Raw genomic sequence first — 19,458 nt, forward strand, 5'->3', positions numbered from 1 at the left:
CGAGCGGGCTCCCGAAGAGCCGGGCACAGCCTCAGGGTCGAATGGCTGTGTTGCGCTGTCGCAGCAGCAACGCAGCAGCCATGAGATGACCAAGCTTATGAGCAGCCGCCCGGCAACCCCCCTTTCCAGCCGGGTACAGCGCCGCTGACCGACCTAGCAGTACCCGGAAGGCACCAAGCAACGCGAGCGCCTGTTCACCGCCCTCCGCGTCCCGTGGCTCGGTGCCTTCGGAATGCCCCTAGGTGAGTGAATGGGGCTCTGCATGGCTGGAGGGGAGTTTCGCAGCGGCTTTTCCTCTCCCCGCTCGCGCGAAGGGCATCTGCGCTGCTGGCGCCGTCCGCCGCTTGGTTTTTTTTTTTCAAAGCACGGAGGATGGATGCCGCTCTGGAAGTACGCTCTGTCCATAGAGCGTACTTCCAGAGCGGCATCCATCCTCCGTGCTTTGAAAAAAAAAACCCAAGCGGCGGACGGCGCCAGCAGCGCAGATGCCCTTCGCGCGAGCGGGGAGAGGAAAAGCTGCTGCGAAACTCCCCTCCAGCCATGCAGAGCCCCATTCACTCACCTAGGGGCATTCCGAAGGCACCGAGCCACGGGACGCGGAGGGCGGTGAACAGGCGCTCGCGTTGCTTGGTGCCTTCCGGGTACTGCTAGGTCGGTCAGCGGCGCTATACCCGGCTGGAAAGGGGGGTTGCCGGGCGGCTGCTCATAAGCTTGGTCACCTCATGGCTGCTGCGTTGCTGCTGCAACAGCGCAACACAGCCATTCGACCCTGAGGCTGTGCCCGGCTCTTCGGGAACCCAGTCACAAGGGAGCAGCCGCCCGGCAACCCAAAAATAATAAACCCTCCCCTTTAATAAGCCCAAGGCCATATTTCGTGGGTCAAAAAAATATAAGCCCCTGGCGTATTTTCGGGGAAACACGGTAATAGGACTTAAATTTTGAGAAAGTATGACAGTTATAATACAACACTTACAAATGACAACATGTTATCAAAAGCTGATAAAGCTCTTGGAGTAATATTAAAATATTATTACATATCAAATCAAATGTAACTGACTTCATAAAACATGTACAGTTCAATGACACAAAACCTTAGCATAGGTATGAATTAGATATCTGTGGGGGATTTTTCCCCCCAGTTTTCAAATAAGATTACAGAAGACTGGTTCTCCCTTACAGAAAAAAGGAAATTTTCAGATTGTCACTTTATTTTTGCTCTACTTTCCTACTAAGTGATTAATTAATTACAGTTATATTTAGTGCCTGGAGGGATAGATATATGCTTCAAGATGTCCATATCAGAAGTCAAAATGATTGGCTTGGGATGCTCTTCACTTTGATAATGGAAATAAAAGCATCGTTTGCTGTGCAGCCTTAAGAGGCAAAGTATTTTGATCTGACCTGTTTTAAATAGTTACAGCTGTGAAGAGAATAGCTTTTATGATAGCACACTGGAAGAGAAAGCTTAATGTTTCCCTTTACAGCTATGATTTCTGCCTGCAAGAAAAGAGAAAGAAAATCACATTTGGTAGGACTGTAAGCTTTCCTTTAAAAAGTTCCCATGGGCATTAAATGACATTTTCTCATTAAAGTTTTATTGCCATCCACTTATTTAAGGGATTTGGAATGGAGAAAGAAGGGATAAGTGACTAATACATGCACAATTACACATTTGTTGTGATTCTGAATCAGGAAATTTACAACAGTAACTTTTTCTCTTTCTTTTTAAAGACTTGGTTGTATGGTGTCCCTAAAATTTAGGTTTGGCTCTAGACTCAGCAACTTCAGCTAAGTGTAACCAAGCCAGTAACATGCTATTCACATTCTGAGTGAATAGCTTTCAGGTGTACCCCAGTATAATAAAAATTATCACCAATTTAAGAAAGATTTAAAATTATTCAATAATGAATATCTTAAATTCATTCAGATTTAAAGCAAGGAAGCTGCAATCTTATTAGATCTCGGGTAGTTTAACAAAAATTTCATCAAGTTTAATGCTGTCATGACATTGGCAGAATCTTTAATTTTCTTTTCCCTTTTGGTTTGGAATCTGAAAACATAGTCAACCTCTGGATTAAGTTCTGAGACTGACTGCTTTTGTCCTTAAAAGGAGTACAAACCCAAAGAAATCCCATCAGGAATAATATGTTGCATTGTTCAGAACTGTTTTGTTTTGTTTTTCCCCAAAAAAGTTTGCTAGGTATTTCACTTTGTTGTAGGCAGAAGAAGAGTTTCAGAAAGCACAGAAGGTATTTGAAGATTTTAACACTGATTTGCAAGAAGAACTACCATCTTTATGGTCAAGGTATATTATTTGGAAAGTTATGTGCTTCATCTTTTTATTTCCCCAAAGCTTTTAAAAAATTAAATTGTTTTTTCTCTATGATCTTTTAATGGCATCTTTGTACCCTTAGAAAAAATCACTTGGCTGTTCTAACAGTCATTTTCTTATTAGCACAGTGAGCTTTTTAACTATGATTCAAAAGTGGAGCTTGTTGAGAAACTAAATCTTAACTTTATTTTCATTAAGTGTTGGAGACATCTAACTCAATGAGGGAACAAAGAAAAATAATGAAAACAAAAGGGCAAACCTTGTTCTTCCATAGTTGCTTCACTGACATCCATTGGGTGTAGAGCATGCCCAAGCAATAGAGATCTACACTATGGAGATAAATGTACCTAAAGAAAGCTTAACTTAAGCTTAGTATCATAAGCTAGAAATTTGCAAAGAAGGTTGTTTGCCCATTCAAATTATACATGTAAATTATGTGTTTTACATTTTCAGGATTCTTTGACTAAGAATAAAATGTGCTGTGTCCATATACAATAAGCAGTTTTTCATTTTTTCTTTCTTTCTTTCTCTACACACTTTTAATCATACTCTTTCATTTCTACTTAGGCGCGTGGGCTTCTATGTGAATACATTTAAAAATATCTCCAATCTTGAAGCCAAATTTCATAAAGAAATAGCTTTGGTGAGTAAATACATAGAGAGATATAGATATGGATAAATACAGTATAAAAGTGAGACAGGAAAAATATATGAACTGGATTAAAATATAAAGCTGTCAATAAATACATATTTAATCTGTAACAAGATTGACTCAGCCTTCCATCTTTTCAACATTGGTAAAATGAGGACCCAGATTGTTGGGGGCAGTATGCTGACTGTAAAACCTGTCAGAGAGGGCTGTAAAATACTGTGAAGTGGTTTATAAGTCGAAATGCTATTGCTTATTGCTAACTGCAGCAGTCTCTTTTTGTTATTAAAATTATTGCTGTAATTATAATTATTTAAGACTAGACTAATGGTAAAATTATTATAGCAATAATCATCATTTGTTGGGTTGATTCTATCATTAAAAATAAAAATATGGTTTTCTGCCTGGATGGTTTTCTGTAATGAGCCGAAGGACAGAAAGAGGGAGTAGTGAGCTTCCTCCCATATTTGGGCATACCAGGGGTTGTAACACACATACATACATACATACATACATACATACATACATACATACACACACACACACACACACACACACGCACACACACATATATATATATTTGTGTTGCATTTGTACTGATAAATAAATAAATAAAATAAATAAATAAATTTAGGCATACCAGGGGTTGTAACACACATACATACATACATACATACATACATACATACATACATACATACATACATATATATATATATATATATATATATATACACACACACATATACATATACATACATACACAGACACACACAGACACACAGACACAGACACACACACACACAGACACACACACACACACACACGGTTTTGTTGTATTCAGGTCTTTTCCCGTGTAGGATTGAGATTGTCTTGGCAACGTTTCGGCAATATCTCACTTGCCATCTTCAGGCTTGGGCTTAAAATGCGATCGGAGCTGCTGTCTTTCTGTAAATCTTGGTGAGAGGGGATGGGGTGCTGGCTTTGTTTCAGTAAGTGGAATGATTGGTTGTGTGGTTGTATCATGATTGGTAGATTGGTGCTGATTGGTGCTGGCTGTGTGTGCATTGTTGTTTTGTATTGTAACGGCCTGGGTGGTGGGTGGTGTTCGTTTGTTGACTAGGGCTGGTTTCCAGATGTTTGGTAGGTGGGAGGTATCATCACGTTTATTCATGTTGTGGGGGTGTTTCTCTATTTCGATGGCTTCCATAATTATTCTCTTGTTGAGGTGTTCTGTTTTGTAGATTAACCTGGCTTCTTCAAAGTTGATTTCATGTCCTGTAGCTTTAAGGTGCTGGAAAAGGGAGGAAGTTTTTTCTTTTTTTCTTATTGCGTTCTTGTGTTCTGTGATGCGTGCATATATTCTCCTGTTCATTTGTCCTATATATGTTGCTGAGCAGATTTTGCATGGTATTTCGTAGACTCCTTGGTTTTCTAGCTGGATTTTGTCTTTGGGGTTTCTTAAGATGTTGGCTATTTTTTGGTCAGTGGTGAAGGCTGTCTTTATATTGTGCTTGTGGAGAATTTTGCTGATTTTATCTGTGGTGCCTTTGATGTAAGGGAGGAGGGCAATGCCATTGTCCTGTTCTGTGTCTTGGTTTTTTGGGGGAGTCTCCTTTTGGATTAGGTTGGTGATTGTTTTTCTTTGGAATCCGTTGGAGATTAATACATTTGTGAGTTTGTGGAGATGAGGGTCTTGGCTACAGAGTTGATCTGTGCTGGGTGGTGGTGGGATTGTGCATTTAAGTAGTGGTTGGTGTGTGTTTTTTTTCTGGTAGATGGTGTGTCCTAGGGAGCCATTAAGCTATTTAGCTCTCATCAGCTAGCCATACACTTACTGGGAATCGAACCAGGGCTGTATTGCATATTAGGCAGATGTAATTGCCACTAAGAGCCTGTGGCTTAATGGCTCCCTAGGACACACCACCTACCAGAAAAAAACACACACCAGCTGCTACTTAAACGCACAATCCCATCACCACCCTGCACAGATCAACTCTGTAGCCAAGACCCTCATCTCCAGAATCAAACGCCTAGCCAACAATGACCACCTGAAAACTGAATTACACACTCTCACAAACGTATTAATCTCCAACAGATTCCAAAGAAAAACAATTACCAACCTAATCCAAAGGGAGACGCCTCCCAAAAACCGAGACGCAGAACAGGACAATGGCATCGCCCTCCTCCCTTACATCAAAGGCACTACAGATAAAATCAGCAAAATTCTCCACAAGCACAATATCAGGACAGCCTTCAGCACTGACCAAAAAATAGCCAACATCTTAAGAAACGCCAAAGACAAAATCCAGCTAGATAAACCAAGGAGTCTACGAAATATCATGCAAAATCTGCCCTGCAACATACATAGGACAAACGAACAGGAGAATAAATGCACGCATCGCAAAACACAAAAATGCAGTAAGAAAAAAAGAAAAAACTTCCTCCCTTTTCCAGCACCTTAAAGCTACAGGACATGAAATTAATTTTGAAGGACAAAAATTAATCTACAAAAACTGAACACTTCAACAAGAGAATAATTATGGAAGCTATCGAAATAGAGAAACACCCCCACAACATGAATAGACGTGATGATACCTCCCACCTACCAGACATCTGGAAACCAACCCTAGTCAACAAACGAGCCCCAACCACCATCCAAGCCGTTACAACACAAAACAACAATGGACATACAGCCAGCACCAATCAGCACCAATCTACCAATCATGATACAGCCACCCATCCAATCAATCCACTTACTGAAACAATGCTAGCACTCCACCACCACCCCACCAAGATTTATAGAAAGATGGCAGCTCCGATCACACTTTAAGCCAAAAACACCAGCCTATCTACATCCATGAAAATCTACGAAAACATACATACATACATACATACATACATACATACATACATACATACATACATGTTCTTGTTGATCATGTCATCTTGTTGATCATGTCAAATTGGGCAGTTAGGAAGGAAATGGGAAATCCCAGAATATCTGATTGTTCTCATGCAAAAGCTATACACAGATCAGGAAGACACAATCTGGACCAACATAGTAAAGGAGACTGGCTCCTGGTCAGCAAAAAATAAGACATGGTATATGTTCATTTTATTTATTATCAATATGATATACATATATTGGAGAGAGAGTAGATTGGCAGAAAATAGGCATGATTTTAAAACTGGAGGAAAAACATGAATGACCTGTGCTAATAATGCTTTTTTGATAATTAAAAATGCAAGGCTCAAGTCCAAGAACATAATGAATTTTTTAAAAATTACAGTTAAATAAAAAGAATACCAAGGTAACAAACAGCTTTTAGAACTGACAATTAAGATATTTAGATAGCTTTTGCTTTTTGTATCAGTCAGTAGTCAATTTTATATTATACAAAAATATGAAACAGTCATATGCATTCAGAAGAGCACTACTTTTCAACCCATGATATGCGTTCCATGGATGGTACTTCTGCATTTGGCAGGTTGAAAAGCACTGTAAAAAAAGTGGTAAAAGTGGGGGGATGAGCTAAAGCAGTGGTAGTGCCACACAGGCAAAGGGAGAGTCAGCTGGAGCTGCGGCATTGCCGGGGCTCTGCTGAGCACCCAGGATTTGTGTGTGCGGCTCCAGTTGATTGCTGCTTCTGAGAGTAGCACACATCCTTGGGGAGAGGAGTCAGCTGACCTGCACCAAAAAGAAAAGGAGGAGAAAGGTGGAGAGAGTAAGGGATATAAAAGGAGTTTATGGGGATCACATGAAACACTGCAACCATCATAAATATGAATCAGTTGCCAAGTTTCCGAATGTAAATCACGTGACCCTGGAGCTGCTGCTGTGTAGTCATAAGTCATTTTTTTCACTGTGGTTGTAAGCAAACTATTGTAAGTCATGAATACTTTATCACTTTTTTCCTTTTTGTGGGGGTGGTTGGATGTCATCAAGGTTTTGACACTTTGCTAGGCGACTAGTGGTACTCAAATATTTCCATATCCTAAAAGTGGTACAATCTGTGAAAAAGTTGAAAAGCAGTGCAGTAGAGAAGCTGTTAAAACCTTGGAAAAACAAGAGGAAAAGATGACTGGACTCACTTAGACGGGCAAGGGTACATTATTAGAACTCCTGAAGGATAGGTTTGGAGACAGATCATCACAGAGACAATCTGTGTGCTTGCTAAGAGTTGACACAGATTTGATGGCACATAATCAATAAATCAATCATTTTATAAAGCCGATTGGAACCAAGCTGTGGTGAGTGTGCGCACATGCATTTATCTCCTCTTGCATAAGCAGCTGGCAAGCGCACGGACTCCTTGCGGATGGGTGTGCATGCCTGCTGCTCATGCAATGGACCTGCACGTGCACGTGTGCGCTTACTTCCCACTTGCCTCCCCCCTTCCACTGGTCCGCAAAGGCAATAATGTTGGTGAACTCCAATTTAGGGTAATCTAAATTTGGAGATTAGTTAGATTTGACCTGGGATATACAGATGTCATTTGATAGTTTTAAAGGTATTGTTTTATAGCCTCCAGTGATGTAGTACCACAACAGCAAGCTGTTCCACTGGTTAATTGCTCTTATTGTTAGAAAGTTTCTCTAGAATTCTCATTAGGTTGCTTCTTTCCTCAATTTGTTTCCATCCATTGTTTCTTGTCTTGCCTTCTGGTGCTGTGGAAAATAAGTTGACCTCATCTTCTTTGTTGCAGCCCCTAAAATAATGGAATACTGCTATCCACTGCTGTCCACTTTCTGAGGTTCAAACTGTTCCCAATAAATTGACCAGGCTCTTCTCCAGGCATCTTTCCTGGACCTAGAATAAGGCCAGCACCCAAGGAATGAATCCAATTTTATGCAACAGAAGCTACAAAATTCCTCCACATTCCCATTAGAGTTTCTCTATGCCCAATAGGGCATGTGTCATCCAAAGTAGGGCTGCAGAGAAGCAATCTGCAGATGCAATAAGGATAGAGAAGTACTGGTACTTCATGGCCTTTATTGCCACAAGGTAGGCCTTAATGGCAGCACTGACCCATGTCAGTGCTGCCATTAAGTAAAGTTTGTCCTTTACTGAATACCAGATTAACTAAATTATGGTATCTATTTTATCAATGTATAAATTTTCTGTTTTAGTAGATTCAATGTTAATTGCATTCAATATTAAATTGGGGTCATTCTCAGCTTCAGAGTGTTGCCACATATATTGCAAGCTATTACCGTGTTTCCCCGAAAATACAACCTGTCCCGAAACTAAACCCATGCCACATTTTTCGCGTGGGCAAAAATATAAGCCCACCCCCGAAAATAAACCCCCCCTCCGGCCAGGCAGAGCACCGCTCACTGACCTAGCGTTATTCCGAAAGCGCCAAGTCGCAGGAGGGGGGGAGCGCTCACGTTGCTTGCTGCCTTCGGGATACCGCTAGGTTGGGGAGTGGCGTTCTGCCTGGCCGAAGGGGAGAGTTGCCGGGCGGCTGCTCCCTTGTGAACTGGCTCCCGAAGAGCCGGGCACAGCCTCAGGGGCAAAGCAGCCATGAGGTAATCATGCCCACGAGCAGCCGCCCGGCAAATCCCCTCTCCAGCCGGGAAGAGCGCCATTCACTGACCTAGGGGGTAATCCCCAAAGTGCCAAGCCATGTGGCGCTCTGCCCGCTCCCCAGCTCCTGCGGCTTGGCACATTCGGGATACCCCCTAGGTCAGTGCATGGAGCTCTGCCCGGCTGGAGAAGGGGGTTGCGCGAGCGCCTGTTCCGCTCGCAGCTTCACCAAGCCCTTGCCAGGCTCTCCCAGGCCACCGCCGCTGGCTGCTGCTGCTGCCCCCCGCCGCCGCCGCCGCCCCGCTGCTGCTGCCCGCCGCCGCCGCCGCCCCGCTCCGCTCCGCGCAGCTTCAAAACTCGGGCCGAGTCTTTCAGCATCGGCCGCTCCAGGAGTGCTCTCTATGGTGGGCTGGCTGCCGGACAGGGAGTTTTCCAGCAGCCGGCCCACCATAGAGAGCACTCCTAGAGCGGCCGGTGCTGAAAGACTCGGCCCGAGTTTTGAAGTTGCGCGGAGCGGAGCGGGGCGGCGGCGGCGGCGGGGGGCAGCAGCAGCAGCCAGCGGCGGTGGCCTGGGAGAGCCTGGCAAGGGCTTGGTGAAGCTGCGAGCGGAACAGGCGCTCGCGCAACCCCCTTCTCCAGCCGGGCAGAGCTCCATGCACTGACCTAGGGGGTATCCCGAATGTGCCAAGCCGCAGGAGCTGGGGAGCGGGCAGAGCGCCACATGGCTTGGCACTTTGGGGATTACCCCCTAGGTCAGTGAATGGCGCTCTTCCCGGCTGGAGAGGGGATTTGCCGGGCGGCAGCTCGTGAGCATGGTTACCTCATGGCTGCTTTGCCCCTGAGGCTGTGCCCGGCACTTCGGGAGCCACTTCACAAGGGAGCAGCCGCCCGGCAGCCCCAAAACAATAAGCCCTCCCTGATAATAAACCCAAGGGCATATTTCGTGGGGCAAAAGAAAATAAGCCCCTGGCGTATTTTCGGGGAAACACGGTAATAAAAAAGCAGCTTTCTGCTAGCCATTTAAATTTTGTATTTTCAGATTTCAACCCTGGAGAAGAAAATATATTTAGATCTGATGCACTGAAGATCTTTCCAAATAAATTCCAGTGCAATAAATTCAATTTATTGTATCGCCTTAATGTTTCTGCAAATCAGCTCTATAGGAGGTTGAATTTGGCATATGCCCAAAGGACTCAGACCTCCAAAAGCATATCTCACGAACAGGCTCCCCAATGATGAAAACACTCATGAATCAAGGTCCCTCTGGGTTAAGGAACTTCAGGATGGGTGGGAGAAAGGTAACTTGAATGCAATTTGGCTGTTCCTTCTATACTGCATCAGAAGAATGAATCCAGTAAAAATCTCTCCTTTCTTCTTCTGTCACCCCCAAATATTTCTATTAAGGAAGGAGGGAAGACAGGCCCTGAATCGGGAAGACAGGCCCTGAATCTTGGTTCAGACTTTGGTTCATTATAACATTGCAAAAGACTGGTCAAGGAAAAAGATATTTGCAGACAGAGGCAGGGTGAGATCAATGAGGCATAACATTTATATTTTTATCTGTATGTTCAGACAGACCATGAGGGGTGTATCCTGTTATCTGTCTAGGACAGGGGATAGTCCCGTGTTTGTCTCGCAGATGTTAAATGTTCCTTGACGTATTTTTATTCTCGGCTCTTTCTGTACTTTTCCATTTCTCCTTTTATCAATTTAGCAAATGTATGCCTGCGTATATGCTTACGTCAAAATGACTATATAAGATTGTTGTTTGAGACTGTTCGGGGTTCAAACCCCCTTATGCTATTTTAGCTGTTTGAACCTGCGCAATAAACTTTCTTGCATTGCAAAGAGCTGGTCTTTGAGTCCTCAATTTCCACAACAACATGGCACCCCAGATGGGACTCTTAGACGAGGCGAAATTTCGCTGAGGGCAGGTTTCACCCTTCGAATCCAGGGGAGGCCACTCCCGACTTCCAAGGCGCCGTGGGGAAAACTTATCTCCAGGAAAAGGTAGTGGCCTCCCGTGGGATCGACGGTGCTGGAAAACCTAGTCCAAGAACCCTTGAATGCAAGAAAGAAGGTCTGACCTCTTTTCCTGGCCAGGACGTGTGTGAAGACTTTTCAGGCGAGTATATGTTAACTTTCTGAAGTATCTATCTCATTTGAAGATAGAAGAGGGGGACTGATCACCCCCCTGGAGTCGGGGCGTCGACCCTAAAGAACTCCGTGTTAGGTTGTGTGGGTGGTTGTCACCGCAGTTCCCGTAAGTGGTCGTGGTTTCCGAGGCTTCGGGTCGGTGGTTGTGCTGTTAGAGATGGGTGGGTCATCGAGCATTGCCAGCACACGTTGGGATGCATGTTGAAAGGGTTTGAGTCCTATTTCATTTACACCCATTATGCAACGCCCTATCCTGGAATTTCTAAAGAGAGATTAAGATATTTGTGTGAGAAACATTGGCCCCACCTGGGGGTGGGGTGGTCAACTCAGGAATCTTTCAGAGAGCAAGTTATAATCAGTTGTGGCTTTTGATTTACCAACATGAGGAAAAATATCCCAATCAATTTCCCTATATAGATCAGTGGCGTACCATTGTGGTAGAGAGGGCGGATGAGCTCTTACAATGTCAGGCGGAAAGGGTGCGGTTATGCATTGCCAGACAGAAGGGAAATAAGTGTAAAACATCTAAAAAGAATTGTAACAATTGTTGTAATGAGAGCATAGCAAAACTTCAGAAAACAGAGAAAAATGTAGCTAGTGAAAAGAAGAGGATGTGGTGAGGCCCCCGTGCTGCAGCAGGAGGGGGGGGGGTCACCAGCAGTGCGTAGGAAGCAGAAACTTGCAGATGTTATGCCAAAAACAGAAATCACTGAGGGGAAGTCTGTGAGTGAAGATGAAGAATTGCAATATGTGGATGATGTGTTAGTGACAGGCCAATGCGAAGACATTTGCTGGGAGAATACCACAAGATTGTTGGATTTGTTATTAGATTGTGGTTATAGAGTATCCAGACTGAAAGCGCAGTTGGTAAAAGAGAAAGTGAGATATTTAGGCTATGATATTGAACAAGGACGCAGATCGCTAGGACCAGAACGAAAAGAAGCAACTTAGAACTGAAGAGAAACTCCCTGACAGTTAGAACAATTAATCAGTGGAACAGCTTGCCTCCAGAAGTTGTGAATGCCCCAACACTGGAAGTCTTTAAGAGGATGTTGGATAGCCATTTGTCTGAAACGGTATAGGGTTTCCTGCCTAGGCAGGGGGTTGGACTAGAAGACCTCCAAGGTTCCGTCCAACTCTGCTATTGTATTGTATTGTATTAACACTTAGTGATAGTCATAGGATACTAAATAAGTAATCAACATAAATCATACTAGGATACTAAATAAAATAATATAAATCGTAAGATACAAGCTACAAGGTTATAGTCATAAGAAGATAGATAGTAGGAAAGATGAAAAGAGAAATAATAATACTACCTTGATTCTCTGAAAATAAGACCTCAATTGGGCTTTTGAGCTCATGCGCTAAAATAAGCCCTCCCTAAAATATTGCACACAGCAGCAGCCATGAAGTGAACACGCTTGCTGTCTTCTGTGCCTCAAAAATAATGAGACCTCCCTGAAAATAAGGCCAAGTGCTTATTTCAGGGATCAAAAGAAATTAAGACCCTATTTTATTTTCGGGGAAACACGGTAGATAGAAGGCAAAGATATGCAGATAGTTCTCGACTTACAACCACAAGTGAATCCAAAATTTCTGTTGTTAAGCAAACTATTTAAGTGAAATTTGCCCCATTTTGCGACCTTTCTGCCACAGTTAAGTGAAACTGGCTTCTCCATTGACTTTGCTTGCCAGAAGGTTGCAAAAGGGATCACATGACCCTGGGACACCTCAACTGTCATAAATATGAGTCAGTTGCAAAGTGTCCAAATTTTGATCTTGTGAGCATGGGGATGATGCAATGGTCATGGTCGTAAGTCATTTTTAGTGCCATTGTATGTTTGAAATGTTGCTAAATGAACTGTTGGAAGTTGAGGACTACCTGTATTGCCATTGTTGTTACAGGATTATAACAAACTAACATTTTCTTGTCCTATCAATGTGCACATTGCACATGCAGTACAGTCAGTATTAGATAATAAGGGACATTTATGGATTAGTAACCAGAGATTGACTAAGTATCAAGCCATGTTGATTGAAAATCCCCAAGTACAGTTGGTAAGGTTGAATCCAGCTACATTGATGCCTACAGAGACTGAAAAGGAACATGATTGTTTGCGAGTATTGGAGACTGTTTATTCAACTCGCTCTGATCTGTCTGATATACGTTTGAAAGATGCAAAGTTTTATTGGTATACAGATGGCTCCAATTATATGCATGAGGGGAAGCGTGTGGCCGGATATGCGATTGTGGAGAATGAAGGTGTTGTAGAAAGTGGACCGATGGGAGGGAAGTGGAGTGCTCAGGTGGCAGAATTGTGGGCATTAACAAGAGCTTTAGAAAGAGCAGAGAAAGAGACTTTGAATGTGTGGACTGATAGCAAGTACGCTTTCCTGACCTCACATGCTCATGGAGCAGTTTATAAGGAAAGGGGTTTTCGAGATTCTGCAGGGAAGTATGTCCAGCATGGACATTTGATTAGTCGCCTCATCGATGCAGTACATAAACCTGCAAAGGTTTCTGTTATGCATTGTAAAGGCCACCAGAGGGGGGACGATAGGATAGCCCAGGGAAATCGACTAGCAGATTTGGAAGCCAGAGAAGCAGCCAAGCGAGCGGGCCCTACTCCTGATTTAGCAATTCATGTGGCAATGGATTTAGGAGTGATTCCACCAGAAATAAAGCCAACATACACTCAACAGGAGTGTATTAAGGCCACTCATGATTTACATGCTAGTATAAAAGAAGGTTGGTATGTGATGCCAGATAAAAGAATATATGTGCCGACGTCAGTAGCATGGACATTGGTCCAGCTATCACATGAAACTACTCATATGGGGAAAACTGCCTTAGAAACCGCCCTGAGTAGGGATTATTTCATTAATGGACTGGCTGGAATAGCAGCGAAAGTCGTGGCCAAATGTATTATATGTACTAAGGTAAATCCGAGGCAGGGACCACTCTTGCCCCCTGGAACCATCCCGGTGTCATATCTCTCAATGGATTATTTAATGATTGATTTTACAGACATGCCAAGGTGTGGCCCTTATAAAGCAATGTTGGTTATGGTTGATATGTATACCGGATGGCCAGAGGCTTTTCCCACTAAAACAAAACAAGCTAGAGAGGTGGCTAGACTGCTCCTTAAAGAGATAATCCCTAGGTTCGGACTTCCATCCCATATCTCATCAGATAATGGGCCTGAGTTTGTCCATCACATTAACCAGGCGGTGGCTAACGCAGTGGGGATCAAGTGGAGGTTCCATAGTGCGAATCACCCTCAATCGGGAGCGATGTCTGAAAGAATGGACAGAACCCTTAAAGAAAGGATCATTAAAATCTGTGCGGAATGTCATTTGAAATGGACTGATGCCCTTCCATTGGCTTTGTATGCTGTCAGGTGTTCTCCCCGACGCCAACATAAACTGTCACCTTATGAGTTAATGTTTGGGTGTCCACCTACATTGTTGAGAAGAAACTTGGCGGGGTGGCCTGATTTGGGACATAAGGGGGGTGTTTGGAATATGGAAATGGTGCAGGAATTAAATAAGCAAGTTGAGAAACTCCGAAATTATGTTCAAGAACAAAAAACCCCACCACTAGTGACTAAATGTCACCCATTTAAGCCAGGAGATAATGTATGGGTAAAACATTGGAAGAAGGAACAGCTGGAAGGGAGATGGAAAGGTCCATATGTGGTTATAATGGTGTCTCCATTGGCAGTGAAAATAGCGGAATCCAAGTCTTGGATTCATTGGACAAGGGTTAAAGCTGCTGATGTGGGATGGAATGTGTCGGTGAACCACAAAACCCTACGAAACTGACATTCAAACGTACTTAAATCATATGTATTATGTATGTAAATAGGTTAAGTGTACCCAGGTTGTGTTAAGAAGGCGGAAGAAGAGGACCTAGCCCTGCAGGGACCACACCCGGAAGCTGGTTCCCAAGCACGGCTGAAGATTGGTATGGACACATGTTTGAAAGCTGGGTGTGGGAACTTTGGATATTAGCAATAGGATCACTAATGATAGTATTATTCTACTACTGTCGTGAGCGATTTTGTGGTATTCCAAAGCCTGTGGATCCTCTGATTCCCTTGCCCACTCCAACTCCTGAGGGCCAACAACAGATCACGTGGCTTGAAAACCTGGATGGAAAGGGATATGTACCTTACAACATAGCCGCATAGCGAAGAGAAGGAAACAGCGAAGTGTTGGGGAAAAATGGCCTTTAGGGGAAGGACCCTGTACTCAATGTTTAAATGATGGAGCCCTCTTCTTTCGTTTGGAGAAACCAAAAATATGTACCAGGTTTGACTTAACCACTTGTGCTCGATCCGGGAGAAGAGGTCTAAGTATATACAAAAGATGTAATGGGACAGAAGGGGTACTATGTTATCAGGATTGCAATGGCTCATTGAATCACTGTCCACCCCCTCGTCAAACACCCACCAAAGCACACGTAAAAAGACTTTTCCCACAAACACATGCACCAAAATCTCATGTTACACCAAGAGAAGCACCTAGACGGGCACCTCACTCCACCGAGGCCCCTGATACCTGTTCTCCTTGTATTACAAAGGCACAAGTAGGGAGAACCATTCTTAACACTTTAGTCTACCACACACAATCACCTAGAAACTGTAAGCCTCAGCTTGTCAACTGCATAACAATGGCCATGGGAGGCGCTGGAGGCTCATCCATTGATCTATAATAATCTTTCCAAGGCAGGAAATATTACAAAGAGGGAACAGCTTACAGGTATTGTCTGGACACTCACCACTAATCTTGTAGGAAGAAACTGTTTTGCTAGAAATGGTACACATTATGTAGGAGAACTTATTTGCTTAGGAATTTGGAATGAAAAGTATAACCAATGGACATCACCAGGTAATGCCACAAAACCTGAACATTTTAATAGAACACATCTAGGTTACCTGAACTCATCCCGGACGGCTGATGAATGGGTAGCTCCTAAAGACATGTATTGGATATGTGGAAAACTAGCTTATGAACAACTCCCTTTTAATTGGTCAGGTTCATGTGTCTTAGGTTGGATAAAACCATCCTTCTTTTTGTTACCAATTCAATCAAAACAAATATTAGGAGTCCCCTTATATGAACAAGTAGGATTGAGAGCAAAGAGGGAAGTGCAAACTGTGTTCACAGACTTCCCTTGTAAAGAATATTCTGCTTTTGATAAGGAGGATGAGAAATGGACTAGTGAACGCATAGTGTGTACATATGGAAGAGCAACATGGGCAGAAGATGGATCATGGGGGTACCGCACCCCTATATACATGTTAAATAGAATCATTCGGTTACAGCAGTTCTGGATCTGGCAGGGGTAAGAATAGACAAAGCACTTAATGTTTTGTCGGAAGCCACTGATAAGATAAGAACTGCTGTGTATCAGAATAGATTGGCCCTAGACTATCTCTTGGCTAAAGAAGGAGGGGTGTGTGGAAAGTTTAATTTGTCCAACTGCTGCCTCCAAATCGATGAAACAGGGAAGGTGGTAAAACAGCTGACTGCAGAAATTAGACAACTTACACATAATCCCACTCAAATATGGCGAGGATTTAATCTGAAGGAGGTGTTTGGGGGATGGTTTCCCAAGCTTCCAGGATTACAGGCCATAGTTGCTTTGATTGGGTTGATTGCAGCAGGATGTGTGATACTTCCTTGTGTATTGCCAATTTTTGTTCGAACCATCTCTAATAGTCTGTCTTTATTAGCAGAAAGAAAGGCAACTGCTCAAGTGATGGCTGTGCTAGAATATGAGAACTTAAGACCTACAATAGAGTTGGAAGAATATGTGACTCTTCTGGGAAACTCAGATGAGTCACAAAGGGGGGATTAAGGAAGGAGGGAAGACAGGCCCTGAATCGGGAAGACAGGCCCTGAATCTTGGTTCAGACTTTGGTTCATTATAACATTGCAAAAGACTGGTCAAGGAAAAAGATATTTGCAGACAGAGGCAGGGTGAGATCAATGAGGCATAACATTTATATTTTTATCTGTATGTTCAGACAGACCATGAGGGGTGTATCCTGTTATCTGTCTAGGACAGGGGATAGTCCCGTGTTTGTCTCGCAGATGTTAAATGTTCCTTGACGTATTTTTATTCTCGGCTCTTTCTGTACTTTTCCATTTCTCCTTTTATCAATTTAGCAAATGTATGCCTGCGTATATGCTTACGTCAAAATGACTATATAAGATTGTTGTTTGAGACTGTTCGGGGTTCAAACCCCCTTATGCTATTTTAGCTGTTTGAACCTGCGCAATAAACTTTCTTGCATTGCAAAGAGCTGGTCTTTGAGTCCTCAATTTCCACAACACTATCTCCTTCTCTTCTTATTAGAACACACCCATTGATGAGCACCGCACAAGCGATCCTCGAATTTTAGATGAGTGAATTCTTTTAGGCATACTGATTATATGGGCTGTACACATTTGAAGGAACACTAGATGGTAATGGTAATTTTATGATCTAATTTGCTGCCATCTACTAATCATCTGGAGCTATTGCTCAAACTTCTTTATTACTTCAAAAGGAAGGAGGAAAATGAGTGCAAGACTGATAGCAGTTTCTTAGGTATGCAGACCTCCAAGTCTTTTACTGCTAGTACACATATAGGTTATTATTGCAACAATAAATTTAGTACTGTAAAAAGAGATAATAGTGCCAGCACACTCTCATTCCTCCCCATTTGTCTGTGCTGCTGCTGTTCCAAGTTCATGGTTGGGCTACTGTGTCTGTGCTACAAATAACTGAACACCATTAGATGTGGCAGCAAAGAAGTGGAAATTCATGCAATCAAATTTGTTGAAGGTGTGGGGTAGGAACTAGACAGCAAGAGGGAGCCCATTGCATCCCTGTGTTTGTGAACTCTCTGATAGCTGTTTCCCTAGCCTTTTCTATATATTGTAGATAACATAATTGTAACAGATTTTGTTATATTTTAGAGTTGATTAAAGGATCCTATCTAACCATAATGTGAGCTTCATAATTCTAAGATGCTAAACCTGAAAAGCATCTTGTCTTTATTCTGATTTATATAAATGACACCAAGCATTTATAAAGCATTTTTCTCCTTCATTTTTTCATTGAACAAACCAGCAAACAAACTCTTATTTAGTACATTATAAGTATTAAGTGTGAAATTTTGCATTTGTGCAATTTGTAATTTGTGTGACTGCAATGATGTCCCATATTTGAAATTGTGTTTAACTTTAATTCTATTGTGTGAAAAAAAGTAATAGTGTTATATTCCACAAATACTAAAATAGCTTTGTTAAAATGACAGTTTTGTTGTTGTGTTTTTTCTCCTTAGCTCTGCCACAAACTTTATGAGGTGATAACTAAATTGGGAGAGCAGCATGCTGACAAAGCCTTCACAATCCTTGGGGCACCCAGGTAAAAATATTTTATCAAATGGCAGCGAAATGTACAAATAATATGAACTGATTATTAGATAGAGTAAAAAAAAATCAGCTGATAAAAAAATCATGTATTGAATATGTGTGTTCATCTTTTCAATAATTCCTTCTCTCTGCATTAAAAGGACACCTTAGTTGTTAGAAATTCAATATAATTTTGTAAAAGTAAATTATATGTTGCACTGGAAAGAGATTGGATATTTACTAGAGATGATTAAGGGAGCCATTCTTGCCAGTTCCAGAGCAAACTGACTTCACTGGTAATTTCCAATTCATGTGCAGTTCAGTATGCAGTCATCATCTGGATTTCTTAGTTCCCCAAATTTTGACAGTTCAAAGGAACTAAAATTGTGTGTGTGTGTGTGTGTGTGTGTGTGTGTGTGTACACTATATTTGGACATAATGTATTAGTAATGCAATTTTCATATTCTTTTTTGTAACAAATAAAAATGAATGCAAAATGGATGGAATGCATTCAGCTGGGAAATGAGAGCAGCCTATAGGGAGAGGGAGCATTTTAGTTATTACTTTGCTTCATGGAGATTGTATCTTCTCCTCTCTGTGGTCTCTGATTTCCAAATGTGGGTTTGTGTCTGGATAGAGAGGCTTCTAGAGTTTGGTGGGAATCACCCTCCCCCCCCCCCAAATACTAGGTAGAGCTCTTATCAATAGTAATTTCAGCAAACTTCCTTTAAGGTGTTCTTCTGTCTAAGTTATTTTGGCAATGGAGACTCAATCTTTCACCCTAATCCAGCACTATAATCTGGATTTCTCAGAGAGATGCTGCTCCTAGAAGAAATTCTTCTAGCAACCAGATACTCCTTGGGTGTAGAGCTCATTCATGATAAAAAGAACTAATTTCTTACCTGTAACTCTAGTTCTTGAGATGATCATTTATTAATTAATGCAATGTAGACTTCTAATTGAGATGATAATTTCATGGTTCCCTAAATTTTCTCAATTAGTCTTAAGAACTGGAGGACCTTGGTAAGAACTGTGGTTGGTTATATGATTGCAGGAAGATATCTAGGCTCTGATCAATGATAACTCAGTGACGTGCGGTGAGGTTTATACCTCGTGAGGCAGCAATTTTTTTAGACTTGTGGACTTCAACTCCCAGAATTCCACAGTCAGGCATGCTCAGTTGCGACCTGCCGCCCTCCGCCCTGGGATTCGGCCACGGCACCGCCCGCCAGAGCTGCGCAGAATCCGGGGTGCGCTTGTCGGGCGAGGGCAGTGCAGATGGGGAGCGGACGGAACGGAGGAAGCCTCTCCCCCCCTCGAGTCTAGAGCAGCGAGTCATTCGATAGGAAACTTGCCTCTTGGAAGGAATGACTC

General features: G+C 42.6%; 1 protein-coding gene across 9 annotated transcripts in view; it reads left to right on the forward strand.

Annotated features, from left to right (window-relative positions):
• The window catches only part of AMPH (amphiphysin), a 180,185-nt gene that overhangs the window by 74,568 nt on the left and 86,159 nt on the right, over positions 1-19,458 (forward strand). For all 9 annotated transcript variants that reach the window (XM_081932577.1, XM_081932578.1, XM_081932579.1 and 6 more), the window contains exons 7-9: positions 2,220-2,305; positions 2,900-2,975; positions 18,015-18,097. In XM_081932577.1, the coding sequence (XP_081788703.1) occupies positions 2,220-2,305; positions 2,900-2,975; positions 18,015-18,097 (245 nt within the window). The remainder of the gene's footprint in view (positions 1-2,219; positions 2,306-2,899; positions 2,976-18,014; positions 18,098-19,458) is intronic.

This window comes from Natrix helvetica, assembly GCF_964273705.1.
Source record: "Natrix helvetica genome assembly, chromosome: Z".
NCBI lineage: Eukaryota > Metazoa > Chordata > Lepidosauria > Squamata > Natricidae > Natrix > Natrix helvetica.